The sequence below is a fragment of the Rhamphochromis longiceps genome, linkage group LG15 (genome assembly GCF_057381845.1).
Source record: "Rhamphochromis longiceps isolate RC_006_pf linkage group LG15, R_longiceps_female_GT1.1, whole genome shotgun sequence".
Taxonomy (NCBI): Eukaryota; Metazoa; Chordata; class Actinopteri; order Cichliformes; family Cichlidae; genus Rhamphochromis; species Rhamphochromis longiceps.
This window is the reverse complement of record NC_140571.1, coordinates 18,044,536-18,066,558: the sequence shown is the minus strand read 5'-3', so window position 1 is coordinate 18,066,558 and position 22,023 is coordinate 18,044,536. Positions and strand designations below refer to the sequence as shown.

Below are 22,023 nucleotides of genomic sequence, written 5' to 3'. Positions count from 1 at the left end.
GGTCAGAGTGATAACTTCAGCCATTTACACATACGGCATTTCTGGGATTGGACAGAAAATCTTTCAGTTCCTATAAACAGAGCATAACTGTGCATAAACTCTGGGTTGCAACCCGTTGCCATTTAAGGTGCTGAAAAAGGGAGATGGAATTGGGCAACGGGGTTGGTGAAGTTTGTGGTCACACACAGTTTATTTTAAGTGTCAGGGCCAGACTTCTTTCTTTAGTATTTGCACGTGTGTGGTCAGGGAATCACGTCTGAAGGTAATAAATCTGCAGAACATCACTGTTAACTGCTTGCGCTGTCCAGAGCACAAAAGTCATTGTTAATGCAGCAGGCGAGAGCCCAGAATTTAGTGCGTTTCATTGCATAATTTATTTTTGCTGTGTCTAGCCAGACTTTTTGGCGATCGCTTAGATCACCCACATGTCCTCTGTGAATAAAAAGGGCCCAATTAAATGTAGATTGCCAACTGAGGACTCACATTTTACTGACCCCCTCTTTTCTTTCTTTGTTATTCTCAACTCGTATCCATGTTGTCCACTTGTCATCAAGTTTTCTACAGGAGACAGAGGCTCTCGTCACCAGCACCACCCGGGCAAGTTTAAGCGAAATTGCAAGATGCACCATTTCAAGTGGTCATAACTTGAAAAGTTGGCTCTGAAGAGAAAACTGGCAAAGGTTAAATCGGGTATTCCTGGAAGTTTTTTGTTATTTTCCCTTTTTTCTTCACACCTCTAAGATTGTTTAGATGCAAGTTGCCCATTTTTGGATATCTCTTGCTTTAGAGATGTTTGATTTCGCGTGAATAAAATCTCACTAGATGGCATTCACCGTGTTGCGAGTAGTTTCATGTAGGATATTATCTTTCTATTGCACTACATCCACCAGAGGTATAATTGTGCAGATGGAGGCGGGCATCCACCTGGGTCCTGCTGATGTCAGCGTGTAATGATTAGAATTTCTTTCGTTTATCATTATTCAGCAGCTGGTACCTCGCAATCTCAATTAACTCTGAGATAATTTAATATATTGCTTAATTTCCATAACAAGAGTCTTTAAAAAAAAAAAAAAAAAAAAAAAAAAGCATTGGCCAATCAGATCACCAAGATATTTAGGAACCATGAATGGATTTCAAGGCAGCAAATATGAGATTTCACGCTGGGACCTAGTGCTTGACCGACTAAAAGTGATATTCGCAGAGTCACACTAGTAAGAGTGCTTGAATATAAAAAGATAAAGCTCTTTTTTGCTTGGCCCCTTAAATTCACAAAATTCACAAAATTTAAGCATGTCTACTACCATAAAAGTAAATGCATCATATTTGTCCCCTTTAGCCTTTTCTCTGTACCCATTTTCTCTGAAGACATGAAACACCGAGGCAAACATGACATTGATTAATCCAGTAAGCACTTGATTGTGTAGTCACAATCTAATCAGAGAAATACGATGCTGGAGGCATTGTAGTTTTGGCACTGCGGGGTAGGACTATACGGCCCTGCAACAGCAGGCATTAGAGCTCTGTAGTATGCGGGCAGAAATCCAGGGTCCCCTCATTCAGAGAGGCTCATATTTATAGTAGAGATGCTAAATCAGGATTGGCTCCTGACCAGCAATGTCCTCCATTCAGGACCCCAAGAGATGCAGCTGAGTGTCGGTTTCCTCACTGCTAACCTACATTCAAACACTCGCTTCATACATGAAGGGCTGCAGCAGGGACACCAATATGTGGCATCTTTATGAAATAAAAGTATGAATTGTGACGTGGACTTGGCTTGCAGGGTTGGAGGCTGACAACATTGCACGTTTTGGCAGATCACAGCAGCGATTTGGCACGTAGGGGAGTTTAATGATCTGCTGGATCAGATGACTATTGTGTTATGGCTTTTTGGTTGTCTTTATAGTTTAGGGCAATTTCTAGTCCATCTTAATGACACTTACATCCCAATTCATGGGCTGCTTTGCTTCACAACATGTTTTCTAGCATCCAACTTCACAGGAAACCATTTCCCCATCAGTGCTGGTACAATTGCACATGATTAGTCGCTATGATGGCATTTTGTTAATGTTCTACGTTTACAGAAGATCTGTGAAACAAACAGATCACCTTTTACGGTCATGATACCAGGTTATAATAAGAGATATCATCTCCTGATTTACATGCATATAACCACAAAGCATTTGCGGTCACATTTTATTTGTAGTGTGAACAACCAGACCAAAAAAAAAAAAAAAAAAAAAATCGGAATTGAGCATTAAGACCTGCAGTGTGAACGTAGCCTTAGACCTCCAAGAAAACACCCTGAACTTAAGTGGACATAACATACAAACTCCACAGGTCCTGGACCCCTAAGCCTGGGGTGGGGAACTCAAGGGCCGGTGTCCTGCAGGTTTTAGGTATCGCCCTGGGTCATCACAGCTGAATCAAATGATTAGTTCATTCCCAGGCTTCTGGAGAACTTCAGGACATGTTGAGGAGGTAATTCCCCCAAACCCTGTCCTAACCACTAAAGAGCTCAAGTTAAGGTAGTGTGTGAAACTTCTGGTTTTGGATTGATCAAATAATCAACGTTACTAATTTACAAGCGTTTGTTGAAACAAACTTTGAAAATGTGAAATTGTGAAAACCAAAAGTGTGCCTTGGCAAGGCCAACAAGTCCAGAAATGTGAAAGGCAGTAAAGCACTTTACACAAACCATAAATCCTGCATGATATTGGTTTATGGAATTACAGCAAAAAACAGGTTTCGCCTCTCATATTTTATACCACAAGATGCAATAAAGGGTTAGTCAGCATCTCACAGCAAAAATTAATAAATGAAGCCTACTGCTACGTTACGTATTGCAGTTGGTCACTGGTAGAACCTGGGTAACATGAGACTCACCTCACACAGCTGTCCAGTGAACTGCGGTGGGCATTCGCACACAAAGCTGTTCAACACAGCGCGGCAAGTTGCTCCATTCTTGCACTGACCGTGGCAGGCACTGGTATCTGAAGAGGAAGACAACAAGAATTAGCAAGTTTCCTGCAAACATTCATTTTAAAAATGCTACTCCACTAAAAGAGTGAACGATGCGCTATCAGTTGTGCATAGATTAAGTAAAAGTTAGGAAAAGAAAAAAAAACTAGTGAAGTGAGAAGGGTGCCAGATAGACTCTTATGTAACTGGGCATGCATAACACAGCTGGAGTTTCGGTTTGCGAGACGAGAAAGGAACACGTTGCCACACGTGTGGAAAGTAAGCGGTGCCAAAGTACACCTAAGCTGTGCATCCAGAAAGTGAGGAGGAGACATCCGAGAGCAACCAGAAGAAGAGTTATCGATTTAGGAGCGACTTTGAAGGGAGGAATACTGACTGATGTCACAGTTTTGTCCGGACCATCCCCGAAAACAGCTGCAGTGATATCCGCCAATCAAATTTTTGCAAGAGTAAGCGTTCACACAGGGCTGTCTTGCACACTCATTTGCATCTGTGAAGGCAGGAGTAAGGAGTCAATCAATTGAATGAAACCAGAGAAGGGACAAGATAGGAAAGAGACCAGCAACCCAGCTTTGAAGGCCTGCTGGCACCTGCGCTCTTGTATAATCGAACACTCAGAAGTTCGAGTGAGGTAAAGTTCGAGGAATAAAGAGTTAATCAAAGAACAGTTTAAATAATGAGGATTTTTGGTCAACTTCTGAGTTACAAAACTTTATGAACGTCTAATATTTAATGGCTCAAGTGCCTTAATTCTTAAATTTTTTGTCCAGTTGGTGTCAACAGAGTACTGGTATAAAATTACCTGCCTATTATTGGAATTCAAAAGCACAAAATTTGATATAAATATATTCATTCTTTTCAGTTTCTTGACCAATGAAAACATTGCTGGTTAAGATCAGGTGGAGCGGTCTCATAGGCTCGCTTCTGTACCCACAGAGTTCTCTCCACTTTCAAAGCTATAGTCTTCAGACCGAAAATGACGCAGGCTCAGGCGACAACACCTCAGGCACTGTATCAGACTTCACACAGCTTTAAGCGCCACAAAAAGCTTTATTCAAGCCTTTACTCCACAATACATGGAAACAAACTTTGAAGAGTAAAAGTGCCGAGCTACTTTCAGGATCTCAATTTCAAATTCAGTGTAAGTGATAAAATCTGCGAAAGTTCACCTGAATTTAATATTTAGCACCGAGTTATCCTGTAGTGCACTGAGTCGACGTCATTTTCGCAAAAAATTCCCCATTTGCATCACAGGGTGTTTTTTTCCCTGCTTAAGAGATTTTAGCCAGACTGAGAGAAAAGCACTGTAATTAAGTCTTACGTAAAGTTTATTTTAGAACTTAATATTTTTAGAATATGTTTTGTGCGCCATATAGACAACCTCACAGTAATTCTATACACCACTTTGACCTGTTCAATAAAGATTAACAGTTTCACTCACAAACATCAACCACCTGCAGGTATTAAAAGTGGGTGTTTGGGGAGGAGAGGGCAGTCCGCAGGGAGTCCTGCTACACTCCCCTCACACACCTGTCTTCTCTATGAAACCCCAAACTCTACACATGCACCAATGGCCAGGTAAGACAGGAGGCCTATAGCTGCCTGTAAACTGAGACTGGAGCTGGTAAAACGACACTGAACTCTCGGGATCTCTTTCCTGCCTTTACCCCCACACACGCAACCCAACTTTGTTTACCGGTTGTAATCCATTTCCTGACTTTATGCTGGTCACGTCCGCTCATCGGAGAGGGGGGGTTCTACAGAAATGAATGGCACAGAGAGTGGCCAGCAAACAGCCGGATATAGGCTTTGGTATCTCATAAAGTCATTGAGAAAAAGGTGGTCACGCTGTGGGAAGCTGCCAGCTCATTCAGGATACCAACATCCTATATTGTGGCCTTGTGACATGGCAGTTTCATTCCAAAATGATGAGCAATGCTATGCCTGCGTGTCAAAGGCCAATTATTTATTTTAGGAAAAGGAACAAACAGGAAAAGGGCAGAAAAACATCTTCCCCGGCTGAAATAAAAACACACTAATATGTGTATGCACACAAAACTCACCTATCTGGCAGGTCTTTCCTTCCCACTGAGGGAGGCACACACACTCGAATCCATCCTTCAGGTTAATGCAAGTTCCACCATGAGAACATGGACTGGAAGCACAGTCATCCAAATCTGAGGAAAATACTCAGGTAAGTGACTGACTGATCAAAAACCTGATTTTCATGGCTGGAAATCACTTTCATCATATAAAAATAAAAATAAAAATGTGTGTAGAAAAGAAATGAAGACACTCACTGGCACAGGTTGGATTATCCCAGCCTGGAGGACACTGGCATTCAAACCCTGCTGGAACCTCGCGGCATGTACCACCATTTGCACAAGGACTGGAAACACAGGCGTGCTCAGCTGAAGAAGCAATAGTGTGGAAGAAAGGGAAACATTAATTTCATATGAGATATGTTTGGGTATTTTTTTCCTGTTTTTAAAAGTGTATTGTTAAAAAAAAAAAAAAAAAAAAAATACAAGTCTCCATTTGTCTTGCTGGATGCTTTCCCTACAAACTGTAAATAAGTTCACAGAAAAAGTGCCATGTATTTCTGACTAGCAAAACAAAGGCCAGTATAGCTGAGAGAGGAGGCGGCGGCAGCAGCGGAGGAGAGGGCAGAAAATATGCTGTACATGGAAGGCCCACCTCTAGGGAGTGGATTCTCTCTCACCTATCTCACAGTTCTTTCCAGAGAAGCCCTCTGGACAGGCACAGTGGTACTCATCTGGCTGGGTGTTCATACAAGTTCCTCCGTTAACACAAGGCTGATGGCGACCGCAGTAATTCAGATCTGGAGCAAGAACAGCAAGGAGATGCACAGTGAAGTGAAATGACAACTCAAGGTTGCAAAGAGAAGCACAGAAAATCTATGAAGCTGTCTTTTTTCACTTTGCGCTATATTTTCAACCAGGTAGAGAGAAGTTTGATATTAAGTGATAAGTGAATGTTCAGAAGGAACATGAGGATTAGAACTTCACCACTCAGAAACAAAAATCAAAGATGACAGCTGTTGCCACACGTGTTTATGATGTTTCACATCAATCTTAGACACGGGTACAGAGGCATACTGCCAAATATGAGTTAATGCAGGTCAAAATAATGTTTTTACAAAACTGTTCCTGGTTGAACTGAATACTAGAATTTTATCTGTATTGGTATATTCTGAAGTGACACTACTAATAATTCTCTTTAACAATTACAAGTGGAACAAACAGCTCTCGTCTTGTTCCACTTTTTATCCCGTTGGAGCAGAGAGCTCCCAGAAAGCTCGTCAGATTCCTCAGTCAGCAAGAAGCACCAGCTGTCCACTTTGACAGGAAGCACAGTGTTTTCTCAACCCCTCTGCTGCACTGCATTAAAATAAATTTTACTGTATTCAGACCACTAGCTGTGTAGACTTAGTCTGCTTATCTGTATAAATGCAGTTTTTCACAATTATATTCTTTGCTTCATTATTTTAAAGCTCCCAAAAATAAACTAACTGATCGCCGCACACCAGCTTTAGGCTAAAAGCCAGGTCACCCTAAAGGCTGGTAAATAAATGAGCAGGGGGATCAGTCTCCGCTGGGGATCTTAGGGCCCATTCTCATCCCCTGAAGAGCCCTGTGTGACGAAGGGATGTGGGGGGGTGGAGATCGGGTGTCCCTGCTGTCGCTCAGATCACACAAGCAGTAAAACTATCCAGCCGCCGGTCTCCACTCAGAGAAAATGAGCAGTAAATATAATTCAGACCTCATATAAACAGTGTAATTCTGTAATAACTGAATAACTATAATAATATAAAGATAAATGTAACTCCTCAATGTTAATGGGTCAGGGTGTGAGAAGCTTGCTCATCTATTACTCATGAAATCCAAGAAACTGTACCTGGAGGGGGAGCAGAGGAACGACAACAACGACTCACCCTGCCTGGTGTTGAGAGTCCCTGTGAATACATTTTGTAAAAAAATTAATAAATAAACAGCATTTCTTCCATACCTTTTTCGCACATCAGACCACCCCAGTTCTGCTGGCAGTTGCACTGCCAGGGGGCGTTGCAAGTCCCGTGGACACAACCAGGATGAAGCTCACATTCATCACAAAACTGGCCCTTCCAGCCATATCGGCACCTGCCAAACAAGAACACAGCCATGAATAATTTCCCTTTAACAGCTTCTTGAAAAATTGTTGGTTTCATGGTCCGAATCCTAATATAGTGAAATCACCCATCGGTGATGAATCAATCTTTTCAAAAATATCTACATAAAACAATCTGCAACTTATGTCCAACAGTTTTGAAACTGATATGGTTTTATGCTTGATTATAAATCACCACAACCAAACTAGCGTCTGTTAAGAACAGTTCTTAAAGACACCCATTAGGCTGTGAGCTGCTGTAGCTACTAATGATGCACAAGTGACAGACAGCCCGTGGAAACAAACCTAATATTGTACCTGCTATAGTGTCAACACATCCCATGGAAGTCTTCTGCCAACTAATCTTAGTAGAGGGTGACATTCCGGGGCAGCAGGGGTTAAGGATACTTCCAGGAGCTACTGTGCATTGGGTTAGAGTATGCGGGTGAGGCGGATTTGGGGGCTACAAGGGTGACGTGATGTTTCTGAGAGTGCGTGGCTGGAGGTGATTGTGTGTATACAGTGTTTATGCGCAGCAGTCTGACGCTTCGGGACTGTACTCGGCTATTCCAAGGCTGAAATGTTGTCACGGCAGCTGTCTTGTCAATTGGCTGCTATTTTGAGCCCCTTGCAGACGGCACCGCTGCCTCTCTGAGCTTTCAGCACCCCCTTCCAAACCCCTCTTCCAGCCAGTCTCAGACTGTGGGGTCCGGGGTATCAGGGTAAGACTTGGCATGCTTCATCCACTGTATTCAATTACCACCAGAGAGCTTAACAGCAATTTGGCAATAACACTAAAAAGAACACGGAGACTGCTTTAAGGTATCCAAAGAGTAAATCTGTAGTTTGTCCTTATTGATATAATTAATCACAAATGTGAAACTTATGAAACTTGGCAAAACTCCATATAGAAGGGTTACAATTAATATCTAAGGAGTTCTTAGGAACACTGCAGCAAACCTCTTAAATATGTCAGAACAAGCCTAATGCGGGCTAATAAAAAGCCTCAATACTGTGGTGTGACAACAGGCACGTACTAGCCTTTGTGTTTCTCAAAAGCCCGTGGCAGACGAGGCAAAGCCCATAAAACCTTGATGAAATAAAGGGAATAAAGGGAGATGGCAAGGGATTTGATGCAAGCTTTCTGTGACCTGAGGCATCATTAAATTCATGCCGCTGCAGGAAGTCTCTTTACTGCTGCTCTTCCATTGATGTCACACTTCCTGTTGACTGCAACTTGACATTTTGTATGACTAAGAAGAATGCGCTAACTAGAAAAAGGACGGCACAAGAAAACACCATTCCCTCATTCCTCAGCTTTCGGCCAACTCTCTTTCCTAACACGTGGAGGCAAGCATCTCCCCCCCCCCCCCCGATACAGCAGGTGAAAGACTGGGGTGGCGAAATGACGACGGGATGTACCACATCCTGGAAACGTGGATTCACTGGGACATCCAACGTCACTTTATCTAATTGTCGTTTCCACTTTGGGAAATGTACATAACACAGCGGGATATTCATTTCCGCTCCTGTCCATTGCCCTTCGAGGAGGACTGCAATGCGGATGGGGAGAGCATCTGACAATTCCCAGCACGTTTTGCAGTGGTCAAATTCACACACCAAGACGAGTCCCTTTCTTCAGTCCGAGCTGCAGAAGCCTGATGAGGTGCTTGGTATTCTAAGGAGGATTTCGGATAGCTAAAAATACAAGAAGGCTGGTACGGCATTGCCCTTTTCTTCTGAACCGAGGTGGAGATGCCCACGAGGGAGGGAAAGGCTGACACACACACACACACACACACAATACAACAGGCTTCGACAAGTGAAGGTGCCTCTGCTTTAAATCCAGCCTTTCCACCCCCACAGATTTAGCTCCTCTGCTGAATTTTTAAGAAATACCGATGCAATTTTGTATGTTTTAAAAACAAACAAACAAACAAAAAAAACAAAAAAAACAACCAACATTTCATCTAAAAATGCATGAGCAATATGACAGTGATCTAACATTTTACGACATGTGATACATTTAGAAAATTACAGCGCCAGAAACAGAAAGATTCTGCATTTATGATTCACATTTTTGCATATCAAATAAAATCTTCCCAGTCATCTTACTTGCATTCGCCTGGGACACTGCATGAGCCATGTAACAGGTTGCAACCTTGCTTGCAGATCGCTAAGACAGAAAAAGAGCAACAACATGTGTTTATTTAAATGCATCTCTTCCCATCCCATGCAACCCAGGTAATTAAAGAAGTGGAGGAAAGGGGGCACCAAGACAGAAAGTGGGTGGTAGAGACGCTGGTTTGTTTTGTTTGCCTTCATCCTAACAAGTGCAACAAGACATGAAAATTCATGGCACCCTGACTAGACAACTTTATGGCCTGCATAAAACACCACCCTCTTTTTAAAAAAAAAAACCAAACAAGCCAGGCCTTCTGCGCTCTCCTCCCCTTTTTCACCCTTCATCTTCTAAGGTCAGTTGGATGATTTATTGAGGGCCCCCCACTCTCTCCAACACCACCCACAAGCATGACCTCAACACTGCTAGACTTTAGAATAATGACCTGACCAAACATTCTACGTTTATTTATGCATACTGCACATTTCTGCCATCTTACTTTAATAATTATAGCCTTGATGATCAGTAAAGAGTAAACTGATCGGACTCCCTTTGAAAATCTGAACCCAAACTTAATAGAAACAGTTTAAAAGACATCTCATTAAATAGATCTCAAAAGGCAGCGAATCTTTACAATTCATTCACGCATTTATTTTTATTTTTGAAGACATTTTAAGGTGCTAGGAGCTCACCTGTTGTGCAGTCGTGGCCCATCCAACCATCCAGGCACACACGGGTGCCTAAAGGTCCACAGCGGTAGTGGCCAAAGTAGTCGTCACGAGGAGAACACTGTATGTTGCACGTGCTAGTGTAGTAGTTTTCGTCACACTTTACCCGGATACGATAAGTGATGCGAGCCACGGGCCCATCGTGCATGATTGTCTGCCAGGGGTCACCAGGGTTGATCATGCCAGTGCGGGTGCTGCGCTCAATCAGCAGGTCCTCCTCAGCTGAAACAAAACGGGGTGAATGTGCGATTCAGACTCACTTCCTTCTCACCACACATAAAGCAACTCAACCTGACACTGGATCAGATATTAGTCCACTCAAAAGGTGTCCTGACAAAACGTCCATCTATACGGCAGTTTAGTTTTTTTGACTTGATCATTGCGGTCAACAGAGTCGACACAAAGTGTAAAGCTCAGACGATGACATTTCATTATTGCCTTTCTCTTGTTATGTTCTACACTAGCTTTAGAAGCTTTTATTGGACTTGTGCTAAAATAATATCCTGCCATAAACTGAATTAATATTTCACTTCATTTCACTTTCACACCTTTTGTCTGCTGAGAGCAGCTACACTTACAGTGAGAGGAGGGAGAGAAGAGTCTAACGTGACTAGATCAGAGAGGTATGCAATAGGTAAATTGAAAGTGGTGTTTAAGTACAGCCTGATGTTGCCTGGTGCCATGTAAAGAATCATTCCCAGCTTTTTCCTCAAAGTGAGCACCACAGCTTATTAGTATTCCCTACACGAACACCAACTACAGTCACTCATTTTAAATTTTTAGGCGGTCCCAGACTTCAGTGAATTTTACCAACTTTATGAAGCTCTGTAATGCTCCATATTTATTCTCAACCCTCAAGTTAATTTGTATAATTCACAGTTCATAACAATCCTCATAGCTCAAAGTAAACCCGCATAGTTCTCCCCGTTTATAAAAGCAAGACATTTCAAGGTCTCTCTTTTTAAGCCAGCTTCCTTCTGATTGGCTGCCCTCTTGCAAATCGATGGTCTGACCAGCAAGTGAGGGAGCCTTCTCTGCTCACCACCAGAACTGTGTCTGAGTTTGCCATTAAGGATAGCGGGGTTGGGGGGGGGGGGGGGGGGGGGGAATCTGGCTGGTACTGAGCATTTACAGAGATATTAATTCTGAACGTTTGTTGCACAGGCGGTGCCTGCACGTGTGGTAGACTCCACATTTAAGCCAGATTTAAAATAATCGACTAGTTTAACAGTCAAAATACAGAAAAGTGTAACAGATCCGATTTCAGACTCTGACAAACACTCGGACCACATAAATAAGGCACACATGCTGTGCAATAACCAACAAATACCCACTACCCAGGCTGAGATCCTCACACTTTTTCTTTCCCCTGCCTATTGCACGCTTCTGTCCGTCTGTTACAGACCGAGCCACAGCATCTAACAAAGTGTCAACAGTAGACTTTATATAAAAGATTACAGTTGGAGACTTTAATATGAGAATCTCTTGGACCTGACTTGCATCTTCAGTCACTCTCAGGAGGTTTTTTGAGATACTGCAGTTTGTGGCACTTTCTGGTGGCTTCGCTTTTCAGCATCAGAGGTCACTGCTTTCTGTAAATAAGCTTCCACTTGCTATCATCAACTTAAAAGGTAATGAAGATCAATCAAGCACTTTAAAAAAAACACTAAGGAGTGAAACCTTTATGCAGAAGTCTCTCCATTAACTAAGTTGTTTAAAGGCTGAGGTATACTTATCAGGATGACTAAAAACTAATTTATTTGAAGCAATTTGAAAATCGGACGCTGATGTGGACCCTCTATCCATTCGTACAGTCACACTCAATTGTACCCACTGAATTTTAAGTGCGCTCTTGAAATTCATTGTCAATTTTCTGGCAACAGCACATATCATCTGTGAGCTTTAAACAAGCACCATCATGAAGCATCTGTGAAACATTTAAAGCCAATCATCCTCTAGCATTCAAACAGTCTACTTCTGAGGGGCAGAATGAAATAACAGGCAATCTTTTCACAGTGGAGTCAAAGCTGGAGAACAATCTCTGTGGAAATATGGGGGCCTGCGACTTCCTCCGTGGCTTTGGGCTCAATGCTCCAAAGACATTTTAAAGCAGGAACACGCACACACACACATTCCTCTGCTGGAGTCTGACAATGTCAGACAAAATTAAGCAACAATAACAGAAATAACCCTCGGTGGTTGCCAGATAGAGAACAATGGGCTCGGGGCCCAAGCCGGTCTCTGCTACTAAGCGTCTAAACACTGAGCCCGGCCACCCAGTCCAGTCCACTTCCTGCTCGATAAACACAAGGAAAACAGCCGGCGGCCTTTCCTGAGGACACAGGGGGAAGGAAAGAGGGGTGCTATGGAGGACATGACGCTGGAAGAGAGGAATCTCACTGACATCCTCGACACACTGGTAGGCTCTTACGTAGGACCAGACATGACCCCGATGCTGACTCAGGCCAGACAAGTTCAACTTAATGTCTCAGACTGAGAATGAAGAATCCATCTGTGCAAAAACAACAAATAGTTCAATGACAAGCAAAAGAAAAACTTAAGTATCGCTGGCTCATGACAAGTGTGAACTATGGCTACACTTGGAGTGGCGTGTCTCCAGAATATTCAACTTTGCAGTAGCTTGCAAATGCAGACCCTGTTCTGTTCTGCAAACTCTCCAAAGTCTCCACCTGCTACAGGTTCTAGTTAGAGTGCACCTCTAGTACACAGTGAGTCAGAGTACACCACTGGGGTGAGGAGGTCTCTGAAGAGGCAAGTGAATGACAAAGGAGCACTACAACGGGGACGAACAGGGAAACATGAGGAAGGAAGACTGAATATGTCCCAGCATTGATTCATTAGCATTGGTGTCCATATTAATACAAGCACTGTTTTTTCAGCACTACCAACTGACTTAACAGGCTCCTTTTTTTGTTTTTTCTTGCAATGGTTACAACGGCTTCAAGCTGCAGTTCCACATGTATCCATTAGTATAGATCAAAATACGGATTTGGTTGTTGCACCCCAATTCTCACCAATATGTGGTGTTCTGGTGTTGGCCCAGTATAGATCTGGTGTAATAGAACTGGTGCTTCAATGTTCATGATCTTGGCTCTACTAAGGCCTACAGACCAGTCAGTGCAACCAAAGAAGACAAAAAACCCACTGATAGGTCTCTAAATTTGTGTGACTGGCGCTTTAGTTTTGGTGGAAGAAAATCTTTTACCATCAGTAACAAAGGGGTTCAGATGATGCTTTTCTGTTCTGTAAATCTAGATGAAGGCTTGACATCTTAGAACAGCGGTCCCCCAACCCCCGGGCCACAGACCAGTACAGGAGTCGCTTGGTACCAGGCTGCGAGAGTTCAGGCTTGGGTGTGAAATTTATGGTTTTCAGGTTGTTGTTGTTTTTTTTTAAATTATTATTAACTCTGTTTCTCTGGGTCTTTTCCTGTGTTGTAGTTGTGTCTTATTTTGAAAGAAATATGTATGCATTACCATAGCGACCAGAGAGCATTAAGGGGCAGAGGGGACGATGTTACTCTCAATGTTGTTGGCGCATTTCAGGGGGACGCTGCTAGTAAAGTTACAATTACACAGTGAATTCACGGTTATTATTGTATTTACAAAATACCACAGTTTGTCTTTGTTGTATCATTTTATTTTGTTGTATTTATGGACGACACCTTAAAGGCCAGTCCGTAAAAATCATGTCTGACATGTAGCGCAAAAAGGTTTGGGGAGCGCTGTCTTAGAACTACTGGAGAATGAGGTCCATGTCTTTCTAACAAGTCTCCCCATTTATAAAAAGTTGCCTTACCATTACTCATGAAATAAACCTACTTCTAACACGTTGCTATGAAAAGCACAAGACACCACTGCTAATGAAAAGATAAGACAAGTTCACGTGTGACCTGTCCAACCCTCCCACCTGCTGAGAAAAGCTGTAATAACTGCCCAACTCTGTCATAAGCTTGCTACTACTGCAGACTGGCCCACCATCCTCCACAAAAGAAAAAACCAAACGTGTTTGTTCCAGACATTGTTATTTCTTGAACTTACTAAGGTAAGAAATTTGGGACATAAAAGCCAGTGACATCTGAAAATGACAATGAAAATAAAATAAAATCTAAGCTGCCTCAGATTCAAAGGACAGTATAATTAAGGTTTTTCTATAGTTTGGCAAATGATGAAAAAGCACAGCATTTTCCTTCTCATCTTGGTGAGGAGTCCCATGTCTTGGGGAAAAAAAAAAAAAATCTTCATCTTCTTTATAGCGATTTGGCTGAGACTAAAGCGAGAGTAGTTGGCAGATAATCAACTGGTCTGTTACTCAACAACTGGGCCGTACCACCTTCATCAGAACTAATTACCGTAAATGTACACAATCAGTGCAGAAACAGGAGACTACACAGGGCATGCACAGTCTAATCAAAGAGTGATGATGTCAAAATCTATTTCTTCTCCATTGTCTGCATTCTCAAGTGGAAGTGTGTTTGATGTTATGGACAAAACAGGATGCAGTGACCTCATATAAACAGAATAAGCTCAAGACTGGACAAGACAGGATGGCATGATTCAATACAAAAATTAATTCACCCTTGCATGCACATAAGGTTAATAGAGACACATGAAAAATGACACCTTTCTCACAGATCAAAGTTACATCTAGACATGCAGACATTATATGCCTCAATGTGTCCTCTTCCTCCTAGACTGGGCTACTGCTCAGATGGGGAAAAAAAGAGGCTCTACAGGAGTCCACCCAGCGGACACAACCAAAGGAAAACAGGATACAACTGGTCAAAACTGACTGCCACAGCCAACATAGCCAAGGAAAACCAAGGCTTGTATTCTTTATGAGGAGTCCTGTAATTCGTGACCTCTGCCATTAAGCCATCAATAAACTATGTGTCACAAAGTATTTAAGAAATTTGGAGGATATGCTGGAAAGATCTTTGGCACATTTTAGTGGAAATGATTAAACGTAATGTAGCGTCATGGTTTTTTTAACTGTAAGATGTTCTCATTACTGTATTAAAATAAATAAATAAGGAAAAAATACATTAAAAAAAAAGAAACCCTTACTACACACACACTGGATTGCAATCAAATCAAATTCGAAACTCAAGTATTGATGTCGATACTAAACTCAAAGAAATCCAACGCCAGTCAAGATTTGTACTAAACACTTCTTACTGACAAACGCTACATAGTAAAATCCAAAGCAGTATGATGAAGGTGAGGTTTAAACTTACTTTCTCGTGTCTTGTTGTCCCAGTCCCAGGCCTCTACAATCAACGTGTATGTCCGCTGAAGGAAAAAGCAAAAACAAAAAGACATTAGTCACATGGCATTTATGACTCATTATTTTAGTTTTGGGCAGGTGGGCCTAAATGAGCTTGTTTAGTGTTGGCCATTGACTGGTATAATGTGAATAACAGGAGTCTTCAGGATCATGCACATGTAATAGTTGTGTCCATAAGCTGCATTTTTGCAGCTCTTTTTCCTTCTACAAACAGAAATCAATGCATTTCCAGTAAATGAAGTTGCAAACAGAGTCTCAGAGTACACCTTATATTCCAATGCACGCACAAATGTTTGGGACTATTAATCACAGGCCACACTGTAATACCTGCTGTACAATGAAAAGTTCCACTTTATTCAGTGATTACCGTGACCAGTCCAATTGTGACATGGCTGTTGTAGCGAAACCCAGTGAGCATTGCAAGACAGAATTTCAGTTGATTTTACTCGTCTTGGAGGTAACCTTGTTGACATTTAAATCTAAAGACAAAGAGGAATTGAGGACAATGAAATATTCTCCAACCAGTTTTTGTTTTTTGTAACTAGAGGGGGGGAAAAAGGGAACATTAAAACAGCCTTTGTCATTTTGTTCCTAAAATCACAGCAGTACGCATTAATAATGACAGTCGTTTCCTAAAAACAGACCGAACTGTGGAGATGATCATTTTAGCCTCAGCTGTGCTGCTCTCAAACATCAGCACGCACGGATACAAAAATCAATTTTACTGCTACTACAGCGTCTCATATGGACCTCGGCTCCATTATCCAAGGGTATGCTGAAGTTACTGCTGAATCATTGGGTTTCATTGACAGTGTAAGACAACAATTACAACTGTGGAAAAGAGCCAAGACAGGGAACAGGACTTCGATGTGAAAAGTACATGACAGGAAGATAATGCATCGCATTGGGTATTGGGATTATAGCTGGTTTAAAAGAGTTTTTGTACCCTTACAGAGCGGTCCAAACACATCAAAATGAGATAAGAGCCATTCAGGAATACAACTACAAGATATAGTACATGTCAGGCAGGGGCTATGATCACATGTACACATTTCAGTCTAATGTGCAAAAGTGATGTCTAACCAAAGTCAATCTTTCCTGCGTCAGTCTCCAGTTTTTAAGTTTGCCTTTTATCAAAAAAGAAATTAAAAAAAAGAAGAAGAAAAATCTGCAAAAATGTACGGTCACTTTGCCAGTATAAGCTGTGTGAGATGAATTGGCTTTATCCTTGGTTGTCAGACAGTGAAAGAAAGCAGCAGCTAAGGGGATTATCTTGTTTCTGTCCAAGTTATGCTTTACAGTTAACCAGTACGACAGCGCTACATGGGTTTTACACTCTGCTGAAATTATTGTGCAATTAATAATAAAGACGAGCAAAGATACGATTGATGATCTATTGATGGAGTTTCATTAATGTGAAAGCTCCTCTGGTTGCTTAACTCCCCTCGACCAATGGACAGACGGGACCGCCCACTCTGATGAAAGTCAGTTTATGGACTGAAACTGTTTTATTCACACTTAATGGAAACCAGACAATCGTTTGCGTTTTAAGCAACGATGCAGCAAAAACTTGAGCATTCTGCACAGCTGATGCTGCTCGAGTAAACACCCGCACACAAAATAACCAAGCTAACCAGTATCACAGTAATCTAGCTGGTGTGCTGCAGGGCACACTGCTAGGCAACTAGCTGACCTAAATAGCACTCGTTACGTCACCGCCAGTGACAGTTGTAGTAGCCACAGTGTGACTGCTGTGATCTCTAGTGTAATGTCAATGACGGGGCATTACTCTCAGTGTGGATGGAAGGAAAAAAAAAAAAAGATAGTAGCATTTGAGCTACTTAAAGTTGAATGAAATGAGGAGGAGAAATCAGGGAGGGTCACTGTAAAACATGTGTACGTCTGCCTACGTTGTTGTTCTGGGGGACCAACAAGCTGGTAGGCTAGTTGCTGCTGGGCTGTTGGATTAAAGAGGCTTGTCTGGCTGTGGGTGGCAGCGGGAGGAAAGGGAGGGGAGTGTTATTGTGGAAGATCATTGGTGAAAAGAGAACGGAATGGAAGATGACAGGATAGGTGTGAGCGGGAGAGCTTGGGTTAATAAGGATTGGGAGTGCAGGTGTATGAGATTGTATGTATCCAGGCAAGACAACATTAGAAAAGAAAAGAAGGCTGGCGTGAAGAGATGGAAAGCTATAGTTAGGAGTTAAGAGAAATCAGGGGATCAGGGCATGGGCAGACTCGTGCTTCTGTTGCCAGAAGCTTTGCCAACCCATCCGACCGCAGACACACAACAGATGCGGGCTCAAACGTGGATTATTATACATGAACGTGCATCATCCCACGACACGTAGACGGCTTCTGACCTTTCTAAAAACCCACCCTCCCCCAACAACAAAAGGGTGGGCTGGCCGACCCACTCAGAGCATTTGGATGGGTGGGTGCATATGCCAGTGGATATAAAGAGGAACTATAAGTGGCAATACATGCATTTGGGACAGGAGATCTTAGAATGAAGCCTGTCTGTTTCGTGAGACTATGCAGAGAGACGAACCTTGTCGTGACGCACATTCAAAGATTAAACAAAGAAGGGGTGGTCATACCGTGACTTGCACCTTTTGGGGTTTACTTTAAGTCCAGGCTTCCTTACATGCCTACATGTAGTAAACGTTTGAGTAAACAGTCCCGAATCGCGCATGCTGGGGATGAGCAAAGCCATGGACTAGTCTGGTTTCCCACAGACCGTCCCAGTCTGTGATTAGCTGGATTAAGTGACAGCTGCCCAAATGGTTGGAACAAGATAGATGGATGGGCAGAGGGATAAAGGGGAGGAGTGGGGGAGGGAAGGGGGTGAAGGCAACTGAACAAAGACCCTTGTCCCAACACCGTAACTCACCCCCATTCCAATCAAAACCATTGTCCATGAAGAGACACAGTCAGCACGGGGACAATTAGTGTCAGCATGTGTGCTACTGAGCCTGAGCAGCACAGTTGAATTGCTGAAGTCAAAACAAGCCGCCAGTGGCTCCTGTGCAAGTCCTAATCATATAATCAGACTCAGAAAGTATCCTAACATCATTAACCTGCCCTTTTTTCAACTCAAAACACATCTGCCATGTCTGACAGCGTGAAATACATCATTTGAGACTACAAAGTATCTGCAGTCAAATCTCCAAAACCCTTCCAAATGGATTAGAGGATTTACTTGGAGAAATCCTAGCTTTCAAGTCAAGAAGGGGGAGCAATGGTAAGAAACAAAGGATGTTAGTTGGATGCACTCAGTGACTTTGAGGTAATGATGCACTGACATTTAAGGGAAAAATAATAATCATTATCTATTCCAGGTAGTTATTTAATTCTCCACAGTAGACCACAATGATGATAAAAGCAAAGGATGTACCACTAGTGATGTCTGGGGAGAGCTACAGGTGTAGGTTCCCACGCCAGACGATGGGTGGATGGGTGAGTGGAAGGTGGCTGTTGAAATAATAAAAGGGACGGGAAACAGAGAGAGGTGGCAGTGGGAAGTGGAAGCCGGGGCAGGTTGGGGTCACTAAGCATGGGATCTGCACGCTTCTTTTTCAAAAGAGGGGTCAGCCCTCTGTATGTGGGGGCGACGTGCGGGTTTGCATTCGAAGAATACTGAGAATGTGAGATCCAGGGCTGGTGTGTAATCCCATGCAACATCCCCGTCTGCCAACAATTCCGTATCGTTGGAGGGGCGCGTCTGCTTTGTAGATCACAGCTTTGATTGACTAATTTCTGTCCCTTGGGGAAAGTTGGGATATCAACCGAGCTTTGAGAATGACTTTCACATAGTTACTATAAAAAAAGGTCTCAGATTAGCACTCGCAATTTAAAAGGAAACAAACAAACAAAAAAAAAAAAAAAAAAAAAAAAAAAAAAAAAAAAAAGCCCCGTCTGTGTCCTTGAGCTATTTTTGTCTCGCATGTCCACTGAAAGTAGCCTACATGCCCACCTCCAAGCTCGTCTACAGAGAGTTTAACTGATGTCTGATTTATTACCTTCTGATGGGACAAAAGGTCATCACAATTCATTCCATGGCCAGTAATCGCCACATGTAATCTTCATTAATCTGCGATGTCAATCCCAGCTTTTGATGTTAATAGGGCCGAGTTTACACTATTCTAGTGTAAAGGCACCGCACTAGAAGTCCTTCCTAGACTGGACACAAGAGCATGTGACACAGGATCTCTGGAAGAACTGCTAAAAATCTGGATTAATGAGAGATATGACATGCTATGTCACCCTTAATATTTAGTACCAGGTAAGGTGAGAAATAACAGAATTCATCTGGTATTGCCATTTCCTAATGAATCAGGATCAGTAATCAAGCAACCCCAAAGCAGAGAAGTTTCCAAGGCAAGGAAAGCATGCTCAGGTATAGGATTTTGGGAAGCCATTTCAGGGTAAAACATTTGAAAAAGATAAAATAAAAATGTGAGCTTCCCATCACTTCTGCCAGTAGAGTGGACTTCAAATGTAAATCTCTCAGACTAGCTCCTCAATCTGTTCAGAGGCAAGGATCAAAGACCTCCAGTGGCAAAGTCCTTGCATATGTTGGCAGGCAGAAAGGTTGGATGGTTTTTGACCCTTCTTGACATCAGTGTTGAAACAGCACAGTGGCCATTCCAGGTTTCCAGGTATGGAAAACTCTAAAATAACCTAGTAGGAAATAAATTCTCAGTCATAAAGACAATTAGAATCCTGAGCACACAAATATATGATTAGTGTCGTCAACCTATCAAATATTTATGACATAATCCTGTGATTTTAACATCTTTAAAGGAGGAGAAGCTGGCAAATAAATCACAGGATTATGTTGGGTTTATTTTTAAATGTCCTCTAGCAGTCAAGTTAGGCATCATTTATTTTCACCATTGCAACCACAGGTGTAGTTGAGGAAGCAGATTACAGACAGTCGCATCTCTCTGGGTAGAGAGGTGGAGGGCTATGAGTTCTGCACGCCTGCCAGAGTCGTGTGCCAAGAGATCTCGTACTGAAGGCAAGGCATTTGGCTGGCTGGCATATACCGGCTGTGCACACACACACACGGCCCATTGAGCATGCTGCTACTATGCCAACAGGGTCATTACCCATGCACTTCCAATACAACAAACCCCTCCCCTCCTGGTGCTAATTAACCAGCATAATCCAAGACTGTGTTACACGCAAAACAAACACTGACGCATGCACATGTGTATACAAAGGCTAACGAGCTCGGCGTTGCCGTGTGCTAGTTTAGAGTTACAATTAAAATAAGCTAAAAGTAGGGCTGCTCGATTATGGCAAAAATGATAATCACGATTATTTTCACTGAAATTGAGATCACGATTATTTGACGATATTTATTTAACCCTTTAAGACCTACTATAGAACCAAGTCCACCAGAGCTTATATTATTTTTTTTTTTACATGCTGTAGTGCCATTTGTGGGAGCATTTCAAGTTGCTATACATCAATACAACTGTTATAGCCCATATTTTAATAATATGTATGCATTAAGTCCATAGTAATTACATAAATTGCAAAAAAGTGCAATAAACTACAAAAAAATTGAAAATCGCTTTTGTTTTGTTTACATATATTTCTACTTGGAGAAATTTAAGAGGTTTATCCCTCAAAACTTTAAATACAATAAAGTTGCAAAAAATAGTTTACAACAACAGGAAATTTATTTTGAGTGTCTTCATAGTTTTATTTTGGAGATACACCAATTTTTATATACTGCAGGAAAAACAAAAAACAATCCTATGATGCAAATTTGCAAAGAAAACAGCAGGTGCATCATTTCACTGTGGGAAGTGTTACGAACAGCTGATAGGAACGGCAAAGCGTGTTTCTGGAATATTATGTTTTTGTTCCTGCAAGCGCTTTTTATGCAATTTTTGCAAAGCTATATGTGGAAGGAAACCGTGACCGAGGACAAGCTGATGGCATAAGATGTAAGTACAACTCCTCCGGTTTCATATGCAAAACAAATTATTGCGCTAGCTTACACGGTTCAGGTTCTACAGGTATTTAAAAATAGTTACGCAAAACGGAGCGTGCTGCTCTGACCGGCTTTAAAGGGTTAACAATGACTTTAAAAAAATAATATAAAATGGTGTGCAACACCACTGAAGTTTTTTTTTTTTTTAAACTCTCTTTTCAACCAACGGCAGTCACTCTCCTCTCCAAATAACTTCTGCTTAGCTTTCCGAGCTTCCCTCGGGTCCTCTTAATCAGCGGTCTCAAACCTTTTTTGCGCCACGGACCGGTTTATGCCCGACAATATTTTCACGGACCGGCCTTTAAGGTGTCGCGGATAAACGAGGGAGGGGCTAATAATCGGCTCAGTCATTTTTAATGATCGTTGAAAGCCCAGATCGTAATCGTGATTAAAATTCGATTAATTGAGCAGCCCTAGCTAAAAGCTAAGATGTGGTGGGGGATGAGAGGGGTGACACTACAAAGGCAGTTTAAATGCTGTAAGTTAGCTGAAAATAATTCACTGACAGTCACAGAACTATTGACAGAAATGCCACATGTCATGAGTTCATCCCGATGCGTGCCAAGTGTGACAAACAAGTCAGAGTTCAAACAGGTTAAATCTCCATTACTGCAGCGTCTTGGATATTTGCAAATTACTTCCTCTGGAGTTAATTTGCCTTCAGAGGTACTAGAGAAATAAGCATGCTTCAGAAACATTAACAGGCCAAT

At 42.1% G+C, this 22,023-nt stretch overlaps 1 protein-coding gene across 2 annotated transcripts in view; it reads right to left on the bottom strand.

Moving 5' to 3' along the window:
- The window catches only part of jag2b (jagged canonical Notch ligand 2b), a 42,898-nt gene that overhangs the window by 10,445 nt on the left and 10,430 nt on the right, over positions 1–22,023 (bottom strand). Inside the window, exons 3-11 of one of the 2 annotated variants that reach the window (XM_085381365.1) lie at positions 15,254–15,308; positions 9,961–10,218; positions 9,262–9,322; positions 7,009–7,139; positions 5,702–5,821; positions 5,280–5,390; positions 5,043–5,156; positions 3,356–3,469; positions 2,884–2,990 (exon numbers count right to left, since the gene is read on the bottom strand). In XM_085381365.1, coding sequence (XP_085237491.1) covers positions 2,884–2,990; positions 3,356–3,469; positions 5,043–5,156; positions 5,280–5,390; positions 5,702–5,821; positions 7,009–7,139; positions 9,262–9,322; positions 9,961–10,218; positions 15,254–15,308 — 1,071 coding nt within the window. The remainder of the gene's footprint in view (positions 1–2,883; positions 2,991–3,355; positions 3,470–5,042; positions 5,157–5,279; positions 5,391–5,701; positions 5,822–7,008; positions 7,140–9,261; positions 9,323–9,960; positions 10,219–15,253; positions 15,309–22,023) is intronic. The other variant, XM_085381366.1, reaches the window with a different exon arrangement.